Genomic DNA, 20,875 nt, shown 5'->3' on the forward strand with positions numbered 1-20,875 from the left:
AACACACATATATATATATAGAAAGAGAGAGAGAGAGAGATTTTTTTTAAATAACGATTTTTAAAATGTTTTTTATTAATTAATTAATTAATGTGAACATTAAATAGGAATTTAACCTACACGAATACACCATAAACCCATTAATAATAGCTTCTCTGTCAAGGCGAAAACGTGCAATGCATATTTCGGACCACAGAGGGCAGCATCGTGCTTCTCAACGCGCAGCCTGCCGTAAACTCTGGAGTAGAAGAAGACGAAGGAGAAGACGGAAAGAGGAGGAGAGAGTTTAACTTTTAACTTTTTTAACAACTCAAATCTTAATACCGTCGTGGATTTTCGTGTCACGGGGATAAAGTCCATCTTTATTAGATTAGACGCGGTGCCGTTATCTGACTGCAGCGTCGTGAAGTCGGTAAGTAAACGTCAAAACGTCGTAAAACGGACCCCTCGTTCCGTGTTATTCAACCGATGAGGACGTGAACGTCACTCCATTGAAGAAACTGGATTTTTTAACTCGTTTAGTAGAATTTAAACATCTGGAGATTTTTTAAACCGACCACCTGGCTTTAGCTTCACCTTGTACATAATTCGGCGTTCGTTTCAATGTGTTTTTAACTTTTCAGGCATAAATATTCAACACGAAACACACCCACGTCAGAAAGTGACGCAAAGCAAATGTACAGAGTTTCGTTCCCATACATTGATCGATTAGTGGAGGTTTGACCCCACGCAGTCGCCGTAGACAGACCTGCGGTTCATGTACGTCATCACGTCTCTAAAGAACGTCGTGAGAGCTGAACAGAAACAACAAGATCATGTTGACACGGGATTTCAGAAACAGTCACCTCGTTGTTGACTAGTTTAACTTAAACCAAAGACTTTTAGTCAACTAGTTTAACTTAAACCAAAGACGTTTAGTCAACTAGTTAAACTTAAACCAAAGACTTTTAGTTGTTAACTAGTTTAACCTAAACTAAAGACGTTTAGCTGTTGACTAGTTTAACTTAAACCAAATACGTTTAGTTTTTAACTTGTTTAGTTTTTGATTAGTTTAACTTGAACTAAAGATGTTTAGCTGTTGACTAGTTTAACTTAAACCAAAGACGTTTAGTTGTTAACTAGTTTAACCTAAACTAAATACGTTTAGCTGTTGACTAGTTTAACTTAAACCTAAGATGTTTAGTCAACCAGTTAAACTTAAACCAAATACTTTTAGTTGCTGACAGTTTAACTAGAACCAAAGACGTTTAGCTGTTAACTTGTTTAGTTTTTGATTAGTTTAACTTAAACCCAAATACTTTTAGTTGCTGACAGTTTAACTTAAACCAAAGATGTTTAGCTGTCAACTTGTTTAGTTTTTGATTAGTTTAACTTAAACCCAAATACTTTTAGTTGTAGACTAGTTAAACTTAAACCAAATATGTTTATTTGTTGACTAGTTTAACTTGATGTGTAAGCTCCACCTCTTGCTCTTGTGTTGTTGTTGTTTACCAGGAATGACCGTCGCCCGCGAGAGGTTGTGGCGGCCTCATCAGTAGCTGTCACCGCGGCGGGGGACCTCCGGACCTCCGTCTGCAGGGTGGTCATCTACCTCCAGAGGGACATGTCCGGGGACAGCCGCCCCCCCCAACGCCACACCCACTCCGCCTCCCCGGCCCCTCCCCCGGCCGGCCCCAAGACCAAGAGCTGCAGCTACCGCGGCGCGGTGGGCCTGGGCAACAAGTACATCCGCATCAACGTGGGCGGGAGCCTGTTCTACGCCACGCTGCCGGTGCTCACCCGGCACAGCTCCCTGCTGAAGGCCATGTTCAGCGGACAGAAGGACGTGTTCACCGATAAAGACGGTAAGCTAGCGGTGAGCGCGGCGCGTCTCCATTAGATTCACTGTTTTATCCAGATAATCATCGGAATCATGGAAAACCTGGGAAACTCCTGGAATTTTGTCATGGTTATTTCCAGGCCTGGAAACGTCCTGGGGAAAAAAGTTCTGGAAAATTCCTGGAAACGTTGTTATATTCATAAGTGCATTTACGCTGAGTTTTAAATAATTAAGATGCTTTTATAAGAAAGACGCTCTAAATATAAGCCGGCAGACGCTCTTTCATATTCGAAGATCTTCCGCGCTGCAAGTGAACGCACCTTAACTGGCAAGACATACATGTTTTATTCTTTTAATCTAAACTCTTGTCTCATTCATTTGAGTCATTTAAGGTTATATACTGTATGTTTTGGAATGATCAATGTTGGTTTAAATGTGACATTTTATCACTTTTTCATGTATACAACGAGATTGAAAAATTTAAATGTGGTTTAAAGTCATAGAAATGTGGTTTAAAGTCATAGAAATGTGGTTTAAAGTCATGGAAATGTGGTTTAAAGTCATGGAAATGTGGTTTAAAGTCATAGAAATGTGGTTTAAAGTCATAGAAATGTGGTTTAAAGTCATGGAAATGTGGTTTAAAGTCATAGAAATGTGGTTTAAAGTCATAGAAATGTGGTTTAAAGTCATGGAAATGTGGTTTAAAGTCATATAAATGTGGTTTAAAGTCATAGAAATGTGGTTTAAAGTCATAGAAATGTGGTTTAAAGTCATAGAGATGTGGTTTGCGGTTGTGGAAACCCGTTGGTCAACATGTGTCTGAACCCTGTGTGAATGAGATGCGTTGTCTCCGCTCAGGCTGGATCCTGATCGACCGCAGTGGGAAGCACTTCGGCAGCGTCCTGTGCTTCATACGCGACGGCTCGGTCTCTTTGCCCAAAGGTCGCCAGGCGGTCCAGGAGGTGCTGGCCGAGGCCAAGTACTACGACGTCCAGGGCCTGGTGGAGCTTTGCCACAACACGCTGCAGGTCGGTGCACACGGACGCTTCTGTCGAAGGATGTTGCGTGAAACCTCTGGACAGTTTGTCTTATTATTGACATTTTATGACAATTGCTCATATCCTGTGAGCCTGAATAAGTTTATTGATAATTTTTTAGCAAAGGTTAAATGTTATTTCACAAGTTTAAAAAAGTCACCACAATTTATTTTTAATGCCCCTGGAGTTCAGTCAGTGGGACATAAATTGCCCCCTAAAAAAATATGTAAACGTCTCCCCTGAGTTAGTTGCTTCTGGCGCCCCCTGTGGAGAAACATGGTAAAGACACTCCCTCGTTTCACAGCAGGGGGTCTGACCTGCTGCACCTGCATGTTGATTCTCATTTCCTCTGAAAATATAATAATAATAATAATAATAATGATAAATTATTTGTTCAATGTTGTTCAGTAATGTTGACTTTTTTCTTTTTTTTAATCGTCTTTTTTCTCAAAGTTCTTTCTCTTTACGCCTTTTCTAAACTTGGTTTTGAAAAGATTCTTATTATGATGATGATGATGATGATGAGTATAAGAGACGGTATAAGTACCAGGGGGCTCTAACTCCCAGTGAACCCTGTGTGTGATCTGCAGGGCAATAAGGAGCTGCCCATGTGTGTCATACCTGTGGTCACCTCCAGTAAGGAAGAGGAGAAGCTCATCCAGTCCTCCGCCAAGGTAAACACACTCGCCGATGGATTTAGGATCATTATTAGGAATTAATATGGAATCGGTGTGAAATTATTCTTTTTTAAACTCTGTTCCATCCAGCTTCTTCTTGTGATTGGTCTTTTTGTTGTTAATAATTATAAAGATGATATATTGCATTTTGCCTCAGTACAATGATAAAGAAAGCACGTTCTTATTTAGGTTTAAATACACTGAAATATTCATATATAGATATATTTATATATCTATTAATATATATTATATATACATATTTATATTAATTTATATTTATATATACATATTTATTTTAATTCATATATAATATATATATATATTAATACATATTAATATATATATATTATATACACATATTTATATATACATATTTATATTAATTCATTTATATATATAAATATATTATATAAATGATATATATAAATATATTTAATATAATATAAAAATGATATATATAAATAAATGGGATCCAGATAAGTGGTGTTTGTTCCTTCTCCGTCAGCCTGTGGTGAAGCTGGTGTACAACAGAAGCAACAACAAGTACTCCTACACCAGGTAAGAAGCATCCTGCCCAGGTAACCGATGATCTCGAGCGCCCAGCGAGCCGCCGCATGACTTCCTGTCCGCCTCCTCGTCTCGACAGCAACTCCGACGACCACCTGCTGAAGAACATCGAGCTGTTCGACCGGCTGTCCCTCAGCTTCAACGGCCGCGTCCTCTTCATCAAGGACGTGATCGGAGACGAGATCTGCTGCTGGTCCTTCTACGGCCAGGGCCGCAAGCTGGCCGAGGTCTGCTGCACCTCCATCGTCTACGCCACGGAGAAGAAGCAGACCAAGGTGAGGCCGGGTGGTGGAACCCCCCCCCACAGTAGAACATGTGATCAGGACTTCATGACGCTCTTTTTTACTTTGTAAACAACCACTCAGGGTTTAGAGCGGCAGGAGAGCTAGTAAGGTTAGCAGCATCGCTAACCTTCAGTTACACGATGATGCGTTCAGGCTCTGCTCAGTGAACATGAGGACTGGCTGAAGGTAAATGATAACGTTCTCGTGATGCGTTCAGGCTCCGCCCCCTTTTCCCCTCATATTTTGCCGCCTCCTCCTCCCCACCTCAGGTGGAGTTCCCCGAGGCTCGCATCTACGAGGAGACCCTGAACACGTTGCTCTACGAGACGATGTCGCCCGACGCCGTGCTGCTGGAGGCCAGCGAGGAAGACGAGGGGCCCGGCGGCGCCCGGCGGCTCCACGTCAAGAGGCACAGCGCGTACGACGACCGGCAGCCGGACATTGTGACGCCGTTCCTTTAAGAGATCCTCCGCCGCTCATCGGAGACAACAAAGCGCGGCCATCGCTGTAGTTTTTACCTTTTTTTACTCTGGATAGTTGCGGCGTCGTCATAATTTATGAATCTTGTCAGAGCGACTGCTTAAATAACGAGAGCGCCGATGTTTTAATTATTAACACATGTAGATTATTAGTGTCGACCATCGCAGCGGAGCACGTTTCATATTTATAGATCGTATCGTTTCATATTTACACATCGACACCAACGACCAGAACTCGAGTGTCGCATGTTTTTAATGCCGTTTCACGTTATGCCTTTTTTCAGCTGTGAAGATAAAAAAAAGTTATTCAACTACTTTTTTTTTGTTGGTCTTATTTCTGTTTTTGTCGTTATCATCATACGGTAACACCAGGGGGCGACTCCTCTGGTTGTATAGAAATCTATGCTTCATGTGTTAAAGCTGCATTCTTTCTTCTGACCACCAAGGGGCAACTCCTCTGGTTGTATAGAAGTCTATGCTTCATGTGTTAAAGCTGCGTTCTCTTTCCTGACCACCAGGGGGCGACTCCTCTGGTTGTATAGAAGTCTATGCTTCATTTGTTAGAGCTGCATTCTTTCTTCTGACCACCAGGGGGTGACTCCTCTGGTTGTATAGAAGTCTATGCTTCATGTGTTAGAGCTGTATTCTTTCTTCTGACCACCAAGGGTCGACTCCTCTGGTTGTATAGAAGTCTATGCTTCATGTGTTAAAGCTGCATTCTTTCTGTTGACCACCAAGGGCAGACTCCTCTGGTTGTATAGAAGTCTATGCTTCATGTGTTAAAGCTGCATTCTCTCTCCTGACCACCAGGGGGGCGACTCCTCTGGTTGTATAGAAGTCTATGCTTCATGTGTTAGAGCTGCATTCTTTCTTCTGACCACCAAGGGGCGACTCCTCTGGTTGTATAGAAGTATATGCTTCATGTGTTAAAGCTGCATTCTCTCCTGACCACCAGGGGGCGACTCCTCTGGTTGTATAGAAGTCTGTGCTTCATGTGTCTCCTGAGCATTTAAACACTAATCAAGAAAGTCCATAATTATTTATATATATATATAAATATACACATATATATATGTGTATATTTATATTAGTGCTGTGAAAAATAACGCGTTAACTCAGTTACTTAAATTACAGGATTAATTAGTTTTGTTTTTTTAACGCATGCGCAGAATGAGCTTCCAATCCGTCTGTTGGTCGTCTCTCCAGCAGCATGTCATTCTGTCTAGTGTCGCGTTAACACGACTCCGATCTCCGTCTCACGCGCCGTAGAGCTCGGATGCCGGCGTGTGCGCGCACATTGGGACGAAAAAAAGTCACTTGCACCCCCCCCCCAACAACTCTTCTCGGAGCTCTTGCCTGTCTTGAGAGCCCTGTAAATGTATATATGTGATTAATAATGATTAATCCACAGAACCCTGTGATTAACCTGATTAAAAATGTTAATCGTTTCACAGCCCTAATTTATATATATATATGTGTGTGTATATATATATACACATATATATATAATATATGTGTGTGTGTATATATAATGTATATAAAGACAATATGTAGAATAAGGAACTCTACAGGTCGGTGTGTCTAAATGATATTTACATTTGATTATTTATTTATTATCTTCCTCCTGCATCGATCAGGAAGGCGGATCCTGTGACGTCATCTGCGTCAGCTGAGCGGAGGAGGAGGAGGAGGTGAAGGAGGAAACGAGGGGATGAAAAAAGGCAAAAGAGGTTGAAGAGGGATAGAGAGACAGTGATAGAGACGGAGAGAGAGAGGGGGAGAGGGACCGGACGCTCGGGCAGACATGGAGGGCTCCACGGTGGAAGACCACAAAGAGAAGCTTCTGTGGACCGTGAAGCGCGAGGTGAGCCGCCGCCGGGTGACCGGGCCGAGCATCCTCCAGGCATCGCGTTGACGTCAACATGCACACGACAACACGACCACGTCGAGCGCGAGGCGGCCGTGGCGCGTGCACACTTTGCGTGTATGTGCTTTTTCACGCGGGCGTTTTTGTTGTTGTTTTTTTACAAGCTCAACTCTACCAGATTTTAGTTTGGGGCTTTTAATTTATTCTTTTTTGCAAAAATGAAATGTTAAGAACTTAATTCATCTGATTATTCTATCTATATATTCATTTTTATTTATATTTATATATATATATATTCATATTTATTTATATATTCATATGTATTTATATATAATTTTAATATGTATATATTTTTATGTGTATATATTATATATATATTTTTATTTATATATATATTATAATAAAATATAAATATATATATAAATATCCATTTTCCTGCTTTATTGCTCAAAGCATTTCGAGGCTAACATCCCTCCAATGCAAACAGTTTAATTGACCATACAGCACCAAAAACTTCCACTTCGTGTCACCGCCTCTCGCTTTCCATTTGCACGATATCCACCAAGCATCCCATAATACAGCTCCTCCTGTGTGACAGCATGTCTTCAGCAGAGCTCTGTCTCCAACACGGAGCCACAGGCTGCTGCTGCTTCCTCTCTGTTTGTCTTCCTGCTGATGGATGTCTGGCATCATCTCCAGAGCCGAGAGGAGAATCCTTCCTCCTCTCCGCCTGCTGTGCGCCGCCCGCCTTTTCACCCAAAATATACAACCGTGAAATGTGTAAATCAACGACTGGAGGTGTGGCTCCCTGATCGGTAGTTTCCGTCATCTGAACGGGGAGGAAAGGTGAAGCTGAGGATACGAAGCCCGACGTCCACCAGACGAATCGCTTCTACGTGTTCTCCATGTTTATGAGATGCAAAGCGTTCTCCCACATGGCGGACCTATCGAACGCATCCGTCACAGCTTCTCGTCAGCCGATGAGGCGGCAACCTACGGGTGTTTAAACCTGCATTCTCTCTCCTGACTACCAGGGGGTGACTCCTCTGGTTGTATAGAAGTCTATGCTTCATGTGTTAAAGCTGCGTTCTCTCTCCTGACCACCAGGGGGCGACTCCTCAGGTTGTATAGAAGTCTACGCTTCATGTGTTAAAGCTGCATTCTCTCTCCTGACCACCAGGGGGCGACTCCTCTGGTTGTATAGAAGTCTATGCTTCATGTGTTAAAGCTGCATTCTCACTCCTGACCACCGGGGGCTCCTCTGGTTGTATAGAAGTCTATGTAGTGACTCTACTTCCCTTAGTAAACATTGTAAACATGAGATTATGTCTCAGTCTCTAGTTTCAAGTCTTCTTCTATACAGCATGATGTCATCATTTATACTTTATTGTCCTTTAGAGTCAGACCATGAAGCAGGGGGCGCTTTAGGGGCGGGGCTACAAGCAGAGACGTATAGGAGGTCTCTCCGTCCCTCCTTCGTTGTCCAAATATGATCACTTCTGTTCATCGGTTGCAACATGGCGACGGCGAACTCGAGACTTCATCACGGCAGTCCACAAACCAACGGGTGACGTCGTCATGGCGATGTTGGGGACTTGACTAAAGACTGATTCACTCCTCATCGTAATGGATCATTCGCCTCAACATGCCGCCTCGAGCGTTCTGCCAAACTGAAGGATTCAAGACCGACGTCCACGAACCGCCGCAGCCAGGGAGACGGTTTGGTCACCTGAAGGTTGACAAAAAGTAGTTATGGACTCTTATACTCTAGGAGAGGAAGTTTCAGGGAGTAAACGCCCATATACGGTCCCTGCAGCATGTCTTCAACTTCCTGTTTGGTCTTCTGTTCCTTTAGGTTGATGCAGGTCGTGTTTTCTGTTGAGTCCCACAGGTTGGTGGTTGGACCTGTCTTTCAGCCAACGCTGCTCCCGGTCCAGCGACCCGTTGGCGGGGAAGTCTTTCTGAGAGATTATCAGACGACGATGTCGTCGGCAACGCACTCCGAGTCCCGACCCGCGTCCGCGGCGAGGGTCAACCGCCTCGTCGCAGTGCCTTCTGGGGTTGAGAAAAAGTCTCAACGTCAAAGCGACAGGAAACAACCTTTACCTGACGTCCCGATGGCTACGGCCACTTCCTGTCTACGGTCTATGGTTGTAGTCTTGGGTCCCCCAAGACTACAACCATAGACCGTAGACAGGAAGTGGACGTAGCCATCGGGACGTCAGGTAAAGGGTCCTGAGAGCACGTTCTTTCAGGACTCCGCATGCTTTTTTCGTTTCACTTGGTTGTCGGAGAGACGCCCGGCTGTCACGCGCGCCGATGTTTTTTCCATTTGCGTCTCGGCGTCCGTTGATCCGCGTCTTTAGATCCCGGATAGTTTGGCGTTCTCGGCCCATCGGTTGAGCTCGGGAGTTTTTTTTAATGTAAGCTCCCAACTGATGCAGATAATTATGTTTTCAGGCCAAGATCGGAGGCGTTGCCGTTGCCTCTGAACCCCCATGTTGATCATTTTTTGCGACGGTAGCATATTTGCGTCGTCCCCTTGCAGCTGTTGTTGTGTTCTTCGTGATCAATGCGCCGCTTGGCCGCCGTTCAGCCACGAGATGTCGATCGATGCCTTCTGACATTTAAAAACAACAAAAGCGTACCGGGCCGAGGCCTCGGAGCCCACGAGGGCGGCTGCTCGACAGCCTCTCCAAGCGCTGCTCGGCTACCTCGGGTATCGCCTGGCAACCGAAAGCTTCGGCAGCTCCACGAGAAGTTAAATTGCATAAGTCGTCGATTTAATACGGCAGCAAGAGGGGCGATCTATCTCTCTCTTTGTCCCTCTCTCTCTCTCTGTCTCTCTCTCTCTCTCTGTCCCTCTGTGTCTCTCTGTCCCTCTGTCTCTCTCTCTGTCCCTCTGTGTCTGTCTGTCTGTCTGTCTCTCTCTCTCTCTCTCGCACACAGAGATTTATGTTCTCCGAGGAACATAAGTCTGTTCATAAGAAGCTGCCGAAGCTGAACTCGATGTTTTATTGGGTAAAGGCCTGCAACATGACGCTGTCTCCGCCCCACGTAATTGAGAATCCTCCGAATGAATTCTGCCAAAAGCATTTCTCCAACAGGCAGAGACGGAATATATAAATGTAGAATCAGAGAGAACGTTCTCCGATTACTGCGGTTTTAAAGAGCCCAAAGTTTAATGAACAATGTGAATCCTTTGTCTCGTTATCGGTCCGATGCAGGCGAGCGGAAAAGAAAAGCTCCGAAGCCCAAAGCTGGAAACGACAGATTATTGAGAGACCGCAGGGTGGAAACGCCAGAAAATCACTCCCCCGTTTATTTAGAAAGATGTGTGACTGAAGACGAAGAACATGATGAAGAAGATGATGTTCATTCAGACCGACGCCTCGGATGGAACGTCGTACAGATTATTCTCCAGAGGAGATGTTTTTGGCGGTTGCTCTGCGTCCCCAAAAATGTTTCATTACAGTTCTGGTTAAACTAGTTGAGAAGACTCTGGTTGTATAGAAGTCTATGCTTCATGTGTTAAAGCTGCATTCTCTCTCCTGACCACCAGGGGGCGACTCCTCTGGTTGTATAGAAATATATGCTTCATGTGTTAAAGCTGCATTCTCTCTACTGACTACCAGGGGGCGACTCCTCTGGTTGTATAGTAGTCTCTGCTTCATGTGTTAAAGCTGCATTCTCTCTCCTGACCACAAGGGGGTGACTCCTCTGGTTGTATAGAAGTCTATGCTTCATGTGTTAAAGCTGCATTCTCTCTACTGACCACCAGGGGGCGACTCCTCTGGTTGTATAGAAGTCTATGCTTCATGTGTTAAAGCTGCATTCTCTCTCCTGACCACCAGGGGGCGACTCCTCTGGTTGTATAGAAGTCTATGCTTCATGTGTTAAAGCTGCATTCTCTCTCCTGACCACAAGGGGGCGACTCCTCTGGTTGTATAGAAGTCTGTTTATATAGTCTCTTGATTTAGGAGGAGGAGGAGGAGTATGGTCTATAAATGTTAGGAGGACAACAACACAACGGGTCGAGGAGTCGAGTGAAGACGGATCGATTCCTCCGGGACGTGAATCACTTCCTCCTTAGCGGCCTCGCGGTGAGGGTTAACCACATGGCGTTGGAAGGCGGGAACACGACGTCCTGTAGAGGACGCACACGTCAAACCTCTCCAATGGGACGGGGGCCGAAAAGGACCAACAAAGAGACGACACCATCGGTCAACCCACCGATACGCGGATATAATCAATCAATCGATCCATTGATTTGAATACGACTCGTGAGAAAAGCCACTCATGGTGATTTAAGGATGGGGCCTTCATTGAGGATCACCTGCACCTGGTCTTAGTCCCAGAAGACATATTCACCAGAATGAATAACCAATCATTTAGCTTCTTCAGCTTCAGGGTCCATTTCAGTTATTGCTAAAGTCAATAATGTAGACCACAGGTGTCAAACACAAGGCCCGCGGGCCGAATCTGGCCCACCACATCATTTTATTCGGCCCCCTGGTGGCTTGAAGGACATGTGATCACCTTTTCTTAAAGAACTGTAAGAAAAATATCCCGCGCTTTTATTTTGAAGATTTCAAATTAAATGGATTTATGTTATAGTATTAGAGAAATGTTCTTATGTACAATATTTCAACACTCAAATAAACAATAATGAATTTCAAAGTGAGTTATTTAACAATATGTTGGAGTAGTTTATACTAAAATATTCTGTGCTTTTATTTTGAAGTTTTCAAATTAAATGGATTTATGTTATAGTATTAGAAAATGTTCTTATGTACAATATTCCTACACTCAAATAAACAATAATGAATTTCAAAGTGAGTTATTTAACAATATGTTCGAGTAGTTTATATGTTTCAGGTACACCGGCCCTTTAAGAGGCGGCCATGATGCTGATGTGGCCCACAGTGAACATGAGTTTGACCCCCCTGGTGTAGACGAGTGTCTCTTTTGGCAACGACCCAGTTCATTAATTAACATTTAAAAAGGTCATAAATGTACAATATGCGTTAATATAGCAGCCAACTACGAATAAAGATTTAGAGGATCTCACATGAGGTGACGGAGCCCAGTCAATGGATATATATATATATATATATATATAAAATGTTTTTCATATTTATGCACATGTTCCACATATTCTTGTGAACAGGAAGTGACCATATATGGACGACGTGACGTAGAGACGCTAACACTCGTTAGCTAGCTACCTTCCTCCGCGCTTTATGCAACGCTGGTTATTTCTCTCGTAGAGAACTGTCAATCCACCTTTAGCCCCGCCCCAAAGCGTCCCCATGTGGTCTGCTGACTGCTGGAGGTCTACAGAGGACCCGGACCACCCTGAGACTGGGTCAGGACCGGCTCCTCGCACAATCACTTCAACTAGACGGCTTGTGTCATTCCGTGAAACCACAGCTGACAACGCTCCCAATTAGCCGTTGTTGTTGTTGTTTTTCCGTAGCGGTAAACAAAACTCGATTTAGCATGAAAGAAAGACTCCGCCTCCTCTGAAGTCCGTGACGGCTCCGACGGGCCTCACCACCGACTTCCAATTAATACCGACAACATTGAGGGGGGGGGGGGGGCTCTTCTTCTCTTCCTCTCTTCCTCCGTGTCACGCAGGTTTCCAGAAGCTTCTCTTGTCTCAGAGTTGTCGTGTTTTTCCGTGACGTCTTTTGTCTCCTCGTGGTGGCGTGTGTGAAGCGTGTGTGAAGCGTGTGTGAAGCGTGTGTGAAGCGTGTGAAGCGTGTGAAGCGTGTGTGAAGCGTGTGAGAAGCGTGTGAAGCGTGTGTGAAGCGTGTGAAGCGTGTGAGAAGCGTGTGTGAAGCGTGTGAGAAACGTGTGTGAAGCGTGTGTGAAGCGTGTGTGAAGCGTGTGAAGCGTGTGAGAAGCGTGTGTGAAGCGTGTGTGTGAAGCGTGTGAGAAGCGTGTGAGAAGCGTGTGAGAAGCGTGTGTGAAGCGTGTGTGAAGCGTGTGAGAAGCGTGTGAGAAGCGTGTGAGAAGCGTGTGTGTGAAGCGTGTGTGAAGCGTGTGAGAAGCGTGTGTGAAGCATGTGAGAAGCGTGTGAGAAGCGTGTGCAGCGTCTCCGTGACGATGACTCACCTGTGGCTCTGTTGTGTTCAGGTGAAGCAGGTCATGGAGGAGGCGGTGACCAAGAAGTTTGTCCACGAAGACAGCAGCCACATCGTTGCTCTGTGCAGTAAGTACACACACACACACACACACACACACACACACACACACAGCAGGTGACTGGGCTTCTCCATCAAGGACACATGCTTGACGTCACTGTGCCTCTGAGTCTGCTGCTGCATCAATGGAAAGTGCGTGTGTGTGTGCTTGTGTGTGTGTGCCTGTGTGTGTGTGTGTGTGCGTGTGTGTGTGTGTGTGTGTGCCTGTGTGTGTGTCAGGTGTCTTACATGGTTACCATAGTAATACTTTGAGAATAGTTTTCCTTCAAAGGTCCAGCAACAAGTTACATAAACTTTAACTAAACTACTGAGTTAGGTTTAGTTGAACTACTGAGCTAGGTTTAACTAAACTACTGCGTTAGGTTTAGTTGAACTACTGCATTAGGTTTAACTGAACTACTGTGTTAGGTTTAGTTGAACTACTGAGCTAGGTTTAACTGAACTACTGCGTTAGGTTTAGTTGAACTACTGAGCTAGGTTTAACTAAACTACTGAGTTAGGTTTAGTTGAACTACTGAGCTAGGTTTAACTAAACTACTGCGTTAGGTTTAGTTGAACTACTGCATTAGGTTTAACTGAACTACTGCGTTAGGTTTAGTTGAACTACTGAGCTAGGTTTAACTAAACTACTGAGTTAGGTTTAGTTGAACTACTGAGCTAGGTTTAACTAAACTACTGAGTTAGGTTTAATTGAACTACTGAGCTAGGTTTAACTAAACTACTGCGTTAGGTTTAGTTGAACTACTGCGTTAGGTTTAACTAAACTACTGCGTTAGGTTTAGTTGAACTACTGCATTAGGTTTAACTGAACTACTGCGTTAGGTTTAGTTGAACTACTGAGCTAGGTTTAACTGAACTACTGCGTTAGGTTTAGTTGAACTACTGAGCTAGGTTTAACTAAACTACTGAGTTAGGTTTAGTTGAACTACTGAGCTAGGTTTAACTAAACTACTGAGTTAGGCTTAATTGAACTACTGAGCTAGGTTTAACTAAACTACTGCGTTAGGTTTAGTTGAACTACTGCGTTAGGTTTAACTAAACTACTGAGTTAGGTTTAGTTGAACTACTGAGCTAGGTTTAACTAAACTACTGAGTTAGGTTTAATTGAACTACTGAGCTAGGTTTAACTAAACTACTGAGTTAGGTTTAGTTGAACTACTGAGCTAGGTTTAACTAAACTACTGCGTTAGGTTTAGTTGAACTACTGCATTAGGTTTAACTGAACTACTGCGTTAGGTTTAGTTGAACTACTGAGCTAGGTTTAACTGAACTACTGCGTTAGGTTTAGTTGAACTACTGAGCTAGGTTTAACTAAACTACTGCGTTAGGTTTAGTTGAACTACTGCATTAGGTTTAACTGAACTACTGCGTTAGGTTTAGTTGAACTACTGAGCTAGCTTTAACTAAACTACTGCGTTAGGTTTAACTGAACTAATGCGTTAGGTTTAACTGAACTACTGCATTAGGTTTAACTGAACTACTGCGTTAGGTTTAGTTGAACTACTGCGTTAGGTTTAACTGAACTAATGCGTTAGGTTTAACTGAACTGCTCACTGTTCCTGCTCTGCAGGTTGATGCCTAAATAAAACATCTACACATCTGGCAGTCATCCAGAATTCATCGGTCATGAATAGTTAATCCAGAGTTTAGTCTCGCTGTAAGCCTGACCTGTGGCTCCATGACGCATCGCCGCGGCAACGCTGCTGTTAGTCGTGTTAGAGAGAGAGTCTCTGATCTGTTGATGAGCACCGATCCTCCTCCTCCTCCTCCTCCTCCTCCTCTTGTTTGTTTGCCTTTCCATTAACTGGGGATGTCCTGAAACATGTTGAATGACCCCGTCGTCTCGTGGACCGCGGGGCAGCATCCGGTTCTTGAAATGCCACATGAGGTCCATGTGGTACTATTTCAACCAATTTCGTCTTTTTGGGTAAAAAGTCACATTTTATTCCAGTATTTTGTTCTGTTATAATATTGCATCGACTAATGTGAGATGCAATGGAGCAACATTTAAAACATGTTACGACTGAAACCGAGCTTCGGCCATTTAGTTTTTTGCTTTATGCAACACTGGTTAGTTAAAGCTAATGACTCACTCACGCTAGTTAGCTAGCTACCTTCCACCATGCTTTATGCAACACTGGTTATTTAACGATACCACTACATCAAACCTTAATTTGATGATTAGATAACAAAAATCAATACATCAGTGTCACACATCACTACGTAATATAATAACATTAGAAGTTGATAAAGCCGGAGTTCCTAAACCACACTGTGTATAATGAACTTACTTTGATGAGGCATAAAAAGGTGCATTGAGACCCGGTTAAGAAAGAGCTTTTCATCTCTAACTCAATATCTGAGTTACATTTCCGTGGTGCCGTCGTCATCTGTGGGCTTTTTAATCACATTGGTTGAAATGCCACGTGAAGTACGAGAGCTCGTCTCTTCGGGCAGGCGGCGGCGGTAAGAAGGTCAGGTGGTAACGATATGTAGCGACGTCAGAGCGGATGAGTCACCGCCAGGCGGAGAGAACACCGGCTCTCTTTAGCTGAATGGAAACATTCATTCATTCAACAAATGAAGAAGAACCTCCTTTTCGACTCGTTGCATGCACCTTTATCGACGTTGTTGTTTCTTCGTCATTCATTGGCTCCCACAGTTTGGCTAAAGGTTTCAAACTGAAAACTCGGAACTCAAAGATAAAGATAAGATTTTGTCTATTAAGTGTTTTAGAAAGATTTATTAATCCCCAATCAGTGATATTGGTTATTAGTGACTTTGTGTTAGTGGTAAATATCTTATTGATCGTATTGTGATGAAACATTAGATGTACACCCCTCATATATATATACATATATATATATACGTATATAAATATGTATTTATTTTTAAATTTATATATACAGGACTGTCTCAGAAAATTAGAATATTGTGATAAAGTTCTTTATTTTCTGTAATGCAATTAAAAAAACAAAAATGTCATGCATTCTGGATTCATTACAAATCAACTGAAATATTGCAAGCCTTTTATTCTTTTAATATTGCTGATTATGGCTTACAGCTTAAGAAAACTCAAATATCCTATCTCTAAATATTAGAATATCATGAAAAAGTATACTAGTAGGGTATTAAACAAATCACTTGAATCGTCTAATTAACTCGAAACACCTGGAAACACATTTTCAAATGTTTGATTTTGTTTTGCTGTTATAAATCTTTTTTTTAACTTGGTCTGAGGAAATATTCAAATTTTATGAGATAGGATTTTAGAGTTTTCTTAAGCTGTAAGCCATAATCAGCAATATTAAAAGAATAAAAGGCTTGCAATATTTCAGTTGATTTGTAATGAATCCAGAATGCATGACATTTTTGTTTTTTTAATTGCATTACAGAAAATAAAGAACTTTATCACAATATTCTAATTTTCTGAGACAGTCCTGTATATATATATTACTATATATGTCCATAAATGTGTATTTATTTTTAATTAATATATATATATATACAGTATACATATTAATATATATATGTATAGAAATATGTATTTTTAAATGTACATACATATATATATAAATACTAATATATATGTTTACATAAATATGGATTTATTTTTAAATGTATACATATAAATATCTATATGTACATAAATATGTATTTATTTTTACATTTATATATGTATATATTTATAAATATTTTAATTGTATTTATTAATATATGTATATATAAATATCTACAGCAGACCGATGGGAGAGACAGACACGAGGGCTGAAGGAGGTGAAGCGTCTCTTTGTGGCTGCAGCCATTAGCCGGAGTTAAACTATAATTGAACTAGAACGGGCACTCGGTAGAGCGCATACCTTCGCATATCACAAGATTGGGCATTGAATTATGAACATTTTGGCATTAGTTGCATGCCAATTGGATAAAAATTGACCGCGCTATGGTAAAAAGAAGATTTTGACCTTTTCATGACTTTGACCCGATCGATCCCGAAATCTAATCAAATGTTCCCCGGATAATAACCAATCATCCCACCAAATTTCATGCGATTCGGTTTAATACTTTTTTAGTTATGCGAGTAATACGCATACAAATAAATAAATAAATACACGGCGATCAAAACATTACCTTCCGCATTTTCAATGCGAAGGTAATAAAAAGGTTTCTGTAGAATGAAAGAAAAAGTTCTGCGCGGCAAACGGCCTCGACGGTCACGCCTGCAGCCGACCGAGAGAGTACGCTCATTAATGAGAGAGAAGTCTGCACCTGCAGTACACACCAGAGATAATGGTTCTCCAATGGTTCTTTAAGAGGCTTTGTGGGTTTACAAAGAACCATCACTTTACTGAAGAACCTTCAAGAAATGGTGCCTTCAAGAACCTTTTCTTGAAGGTTTTTGAGACACCTTTATAGGTTCTTTGAAGAACTCTTTCAGGACATGGTTCTTAAAGGACCCTGGTTTGAAAGGTTCTTTGTGGAAGCATAAATGGGGCCTTAAAGAACCATTTTTGAAGGTTCTTAAAGGCACATTTATAGGTTCTTTGAAGAACTCTTTAAGGAAATGGTTCTTTAAAGAACCCTGGTTTAAAAGGTTCTCTGTGGAACCAGAAATGGTTCTTCTATCTATGGCATCACTCTGAAGAACCATTTTGGGTTCCAGATGCTCCTCCATGTTTCTGTGTGTAGGAGCTGAATGTGGTGGGTATTACAGTGGACTAAAATGACCAACAACAACAACAACAACAACAACAACAACATGATTCTCTGCAATGCAGAGAAACACTGGTGCTTTACGAGTGTAATAATCTGCTTTTATTGCCTCGGCCTGAAGCTCTCTGCTCAGTTTATTCACTGCAGACCGACACATGGCGAGCTATGACGACGTCACGCTGAAGCCCCGCCCCCTAAAATATACGCCATGTGAAGATCAACGCCAAATGCTCTATGTACGCGATCAGGGAAAGAAAACCCAGTTGACTAATGTCAAAACACAGCGGCGGGAGCAGAGACCGTATGCGAGAAGTGGGCGGAGTCACTGCTGCGACGAAGCCTCGGATTCGTCGGGTTTCACAGTCGCCATTTTTTGTTTTATTGTTTTTTTGGGAATCCGTGAACAGGAAGTGACGTAAGACACTGGCAACTCTAGTCGGTGAAAATAGAGAGAATGCAGCTTTAACACATGAAGCATAGACTTCTATACAACCAGAGGAGTCGCCCCCTGGTGGTCAGAAGAGATAATGCATCTTTAACACATGAAGCATAGACTTCTATACAACCAGAGGAGTCGCCCGCTGGTGATCAGGAGAGAGAATGCAGCTTTAACATATGAAGCATAGCCTTCTATACAACCAGAGGAGTCGCCCCCTGGTGGTCAGGAGAGAGAATGCAGCTTTAACACATGAAGCATAGACTTCTATACAACCAGAGGAGTCGCCCCCTGGTGATCAGGAGAGAGAATGCAGCTTTAACATATGAAGCATAGACTTCTATACAACCAGAGGATTCGCCCCCTGGTGGTCAGGAGAGAGAGTGCAGCTTTAACACATGAAGCATAGACTTCTATACAACCAGAGGAGTCGCCCCCTGGTGGTCAGAAGAGAGAATGCAGCTTTAACACACGAAGCATAGACTTCGATACAACCAGAGGAGTCTCCCCCTGGTGGTCAGGAGAGAGAATGCAGCTTTAACACACGAAGCATAGACTTCTTTCTATACAACCAGAGGATTCGCCCCCTGGTGGTCAGGAGAGAGAATGCAGCTTTAACACACGAAGCATAGACTTCTATACAACCAGAGCAGTCGCCCCCTGGTGGTCAAGAGAGAATGCATCTTTAACACACGAAGCATAGACATCTATACAACCAGAGGAGTCGCCCCCTGGTGGTCAGGAGAGAGAATGCAGCTTTAACACATGAAGCATAGACTTCTATACAACCAGAGGAGCCGCCCCCTTGTGGTCAGGAGAGAGAATGCAGCTTTAACACACGAAGCATAGACTTCTATACAACCAGAGGAGTCGCCCCCTGGTGGTCAGGAGAGAGAATGCAGCTTTAACACATGAAGCATAGACTTCTATACAACCAGAGGAGTCACCCCCTGGTGGTCAGGAGAGAGAATGCAGCTTTAACACACGAAGCATAGACTTCTATACAACCAGAGGAGTCGCCCCCTGGTGGTCAGGAGAGAGAATGCAGCTTTAACACATGAAGCATAGACTTCTATACAACGCTTCCTCTCTGCAGTATCATATTTGTTTTATAGCCACAAATAAAGCTCCATTAATTTGGTGATGAACACATTTCATTTGCTCTTAATCTTTCCTTAAGAAATGTCAAACATAGACCCGTCACATGCTTATTTCTTCTCTCCACTATCTGACATAAATCCTCTATTTTTATCTATTTCTGTGGGTCTAAATCTGTCTGTCTGGGTGAGTCATGCTGCCGCTCCTGAGCTCGGTGCAGATGGAAGAGGAGAGAAAAGCGAGATGGGAGGGGGGGGGGGGGGGGGCACTTGTAGAACTTGTAGAGACGGATGCAGGAGTTTGCACAAAAGAATGAACACATGGCGGATAGGATGCAGAGTTCTTTGGGCAGAGAGGATGGGAAACGCTCTTTCCTCCTCCAGCTGCCCGACTCCCACCTGGGAACCACACAGCGTGCCACAGCGTGCCACAGCGTGCCACAGCGTGCCACAGCGTGCCACAGCGTGCCACAGCGTGCCACAGCGTGCCACAGCGTGCCACAGCGTGCCACAGCGTGCCACAGCGTGCTACAGTGTGCCACAGTGTGCCACAGTGTGCTACAGTGTGCTACAGCGTGCTACAGCGTGCCACAGCGTGCTACAGCGTGCCACAGCGTGCTACAGTGTGCTACAGTGTGCTACAGCGTGCTACAGTGTGCTACAGTGTGCTACAGTGTGCCACAGCGTGCTACAGTGTGCTACAGTGTGCTACAGTGTGCTACAGTGTGCTACAGCGTGCCACAGCGTGCCACAGTGTGCTACAGTGTGCTACAGTGTGCCACAGCGTGCTACAGTGTGCCACAGTGTGCTACAGTGTGCCACAGTGTGCTACAGTGTGCCACAGTGTGCCACAGTGTGCCACAGTGTGCCACAGCGTGCTACAGTGTGCCACAGCGTGCTACAGCGTGCTACAGCGTGCTACAGCGTGCCACAGTGTGCTACAGTGTGCCACAGTGTGCCACAGTGTGCTACAGTGTGCCACAGTGTGCTACAGTGTGCTACAGTGTGCTACAGTGTGCCACAGCGTGCCACAGTGTGCCACAGTGTGCCACAGTGTGCCACAGTGTGCTACAGTGTGCCACAGTGTGCTACAGTGTGCTACAGTGTGCCACAGTGTGCCACAGTGTGCTACAGTGTGCTACAGTGTGCTACAGCGTGCTACAGCGTGCTACAGCGTGCTACAGTGTGCTACAGCGTGCTACAGCGTGCTACAGTGTGCTACAGTGTGCCACAGCGTGCTACAGCGTGCTACAGCGTGCTACAGCGTGCTACAGTGTGCTACAGCGTGCTACAGCGTGCTACAGCGTGCCACAGTGTGCTACAGCGTGCTACAGCGTGCTACAGTGTGCTACAGTGTGCTACAGTGTGCTACAGTGTGCTACAGCGTGCTACAGTGTGCTACAGTGTGCTACAGCGTGCTACAGTGTGCCACTGATTAAATATATATGTATATTTATATTATTTATATAATATTCTATTCCTGTCTGTTCATCTGTCTGGACGTCTATTGGCTGGCAGCTCATTACTCGACCATGAGTTCTCGAATGAGCCCATTAGCCGCTTCAGCCCCCCCGCTCCTCCTCCTCTCGCTCTTCCTCTTCTTCAGCCCCTGAGCCTGGGATCCATTCTCTTGGTGACTTCCTGCTCCTCAGCCTGAGTGGGCGGAGCCTCTGAGGGCTGTGGGTTCCTC

The 20,875-nt window shown here is 43.8% G+C and overlaps 2 protein-coding genes across 5 annotated transcripts in view; both read left to right on the top strand.

The window, feature by feature from the left end:
• The first annotated feature begins 291 nt into the window (after positions 1 to 291).
• On the top strand, positions 292 to 5,177 carry tnfaip1 (tumor necrosis factor, alpha-induced protein 1 (endothelial)). The gene is made up of 7 exons (XM_056440477.1): positions 292 to 412; positions 1,495 to 1,844; positions 2,678 to 2,847; positions 3,447 to 3,530; positions 4,039 to 4,091; positions 4,180 to 4,375; positions 4,654 to 5,177. The coding sequence occupies exons 2-7, from the start codon at positions 1,604 to 1,606 to the stop codon at positions 4,843 to 4,845; spliced, it is 936 nt and encodes a 311-aa protein (XP_056296452.1). The 5' UTR covers positions 292 to 412; positions 1,495 to 1,603; the 3' UTR covers positions 4,846 to 5,177.
• A 1,245-nt stretch (positions 5,178 to 6,422) lies between these two features.
• sgsm2 (small G protein signaling modulator 2) overlaps positions 6,423 to 20,875 on the top strand; it is a 34,989-nt gene continuing 20,536 nt past the window's right edge. For 3 of the 4 annotated variants that reach the window (XR_008834787.1, XR_008834788.1, XM_056440473.1), the window contains exons 1-2: positions 10,393 to 10,833; positions 12,872 to 12,947. Coding sequence is in view for 2 of the 4 variants with exons in the window: in XM_056440473.1 (XP_056296448.1) it covers positions 10,738 to 10,833; positions 12,872 to 12,947 (172 nt within the window). In the remaining 2 variants the exon portion in view is untranslated. Of the gene's footprint in view, positions 6,728 to 10,392; positions 10,834 to 12,871; positions 12,948 to 20,875 lie in introns of those variants that run through there. The other variant, XM_056440474.1, reaches the window with a different exon arrangement.

Source organism: Pseudoliparis swirei, chromosome 20, assembly GCF_029220125.1.
Source record: "Pseudoliparis swirei isolate HS2019 ecotype Mariana Trench chromosome 20, NWPU_hadal_v1, whole genome shotgun sequence".
NCBI classification, from domain to species: domain Eukaryota; kingdom Metazoa; phylum Chordata; class Actinopteri; order Perciformes; family Liparidae; genus Pseudoliparis; species Pseudoliparis swirei.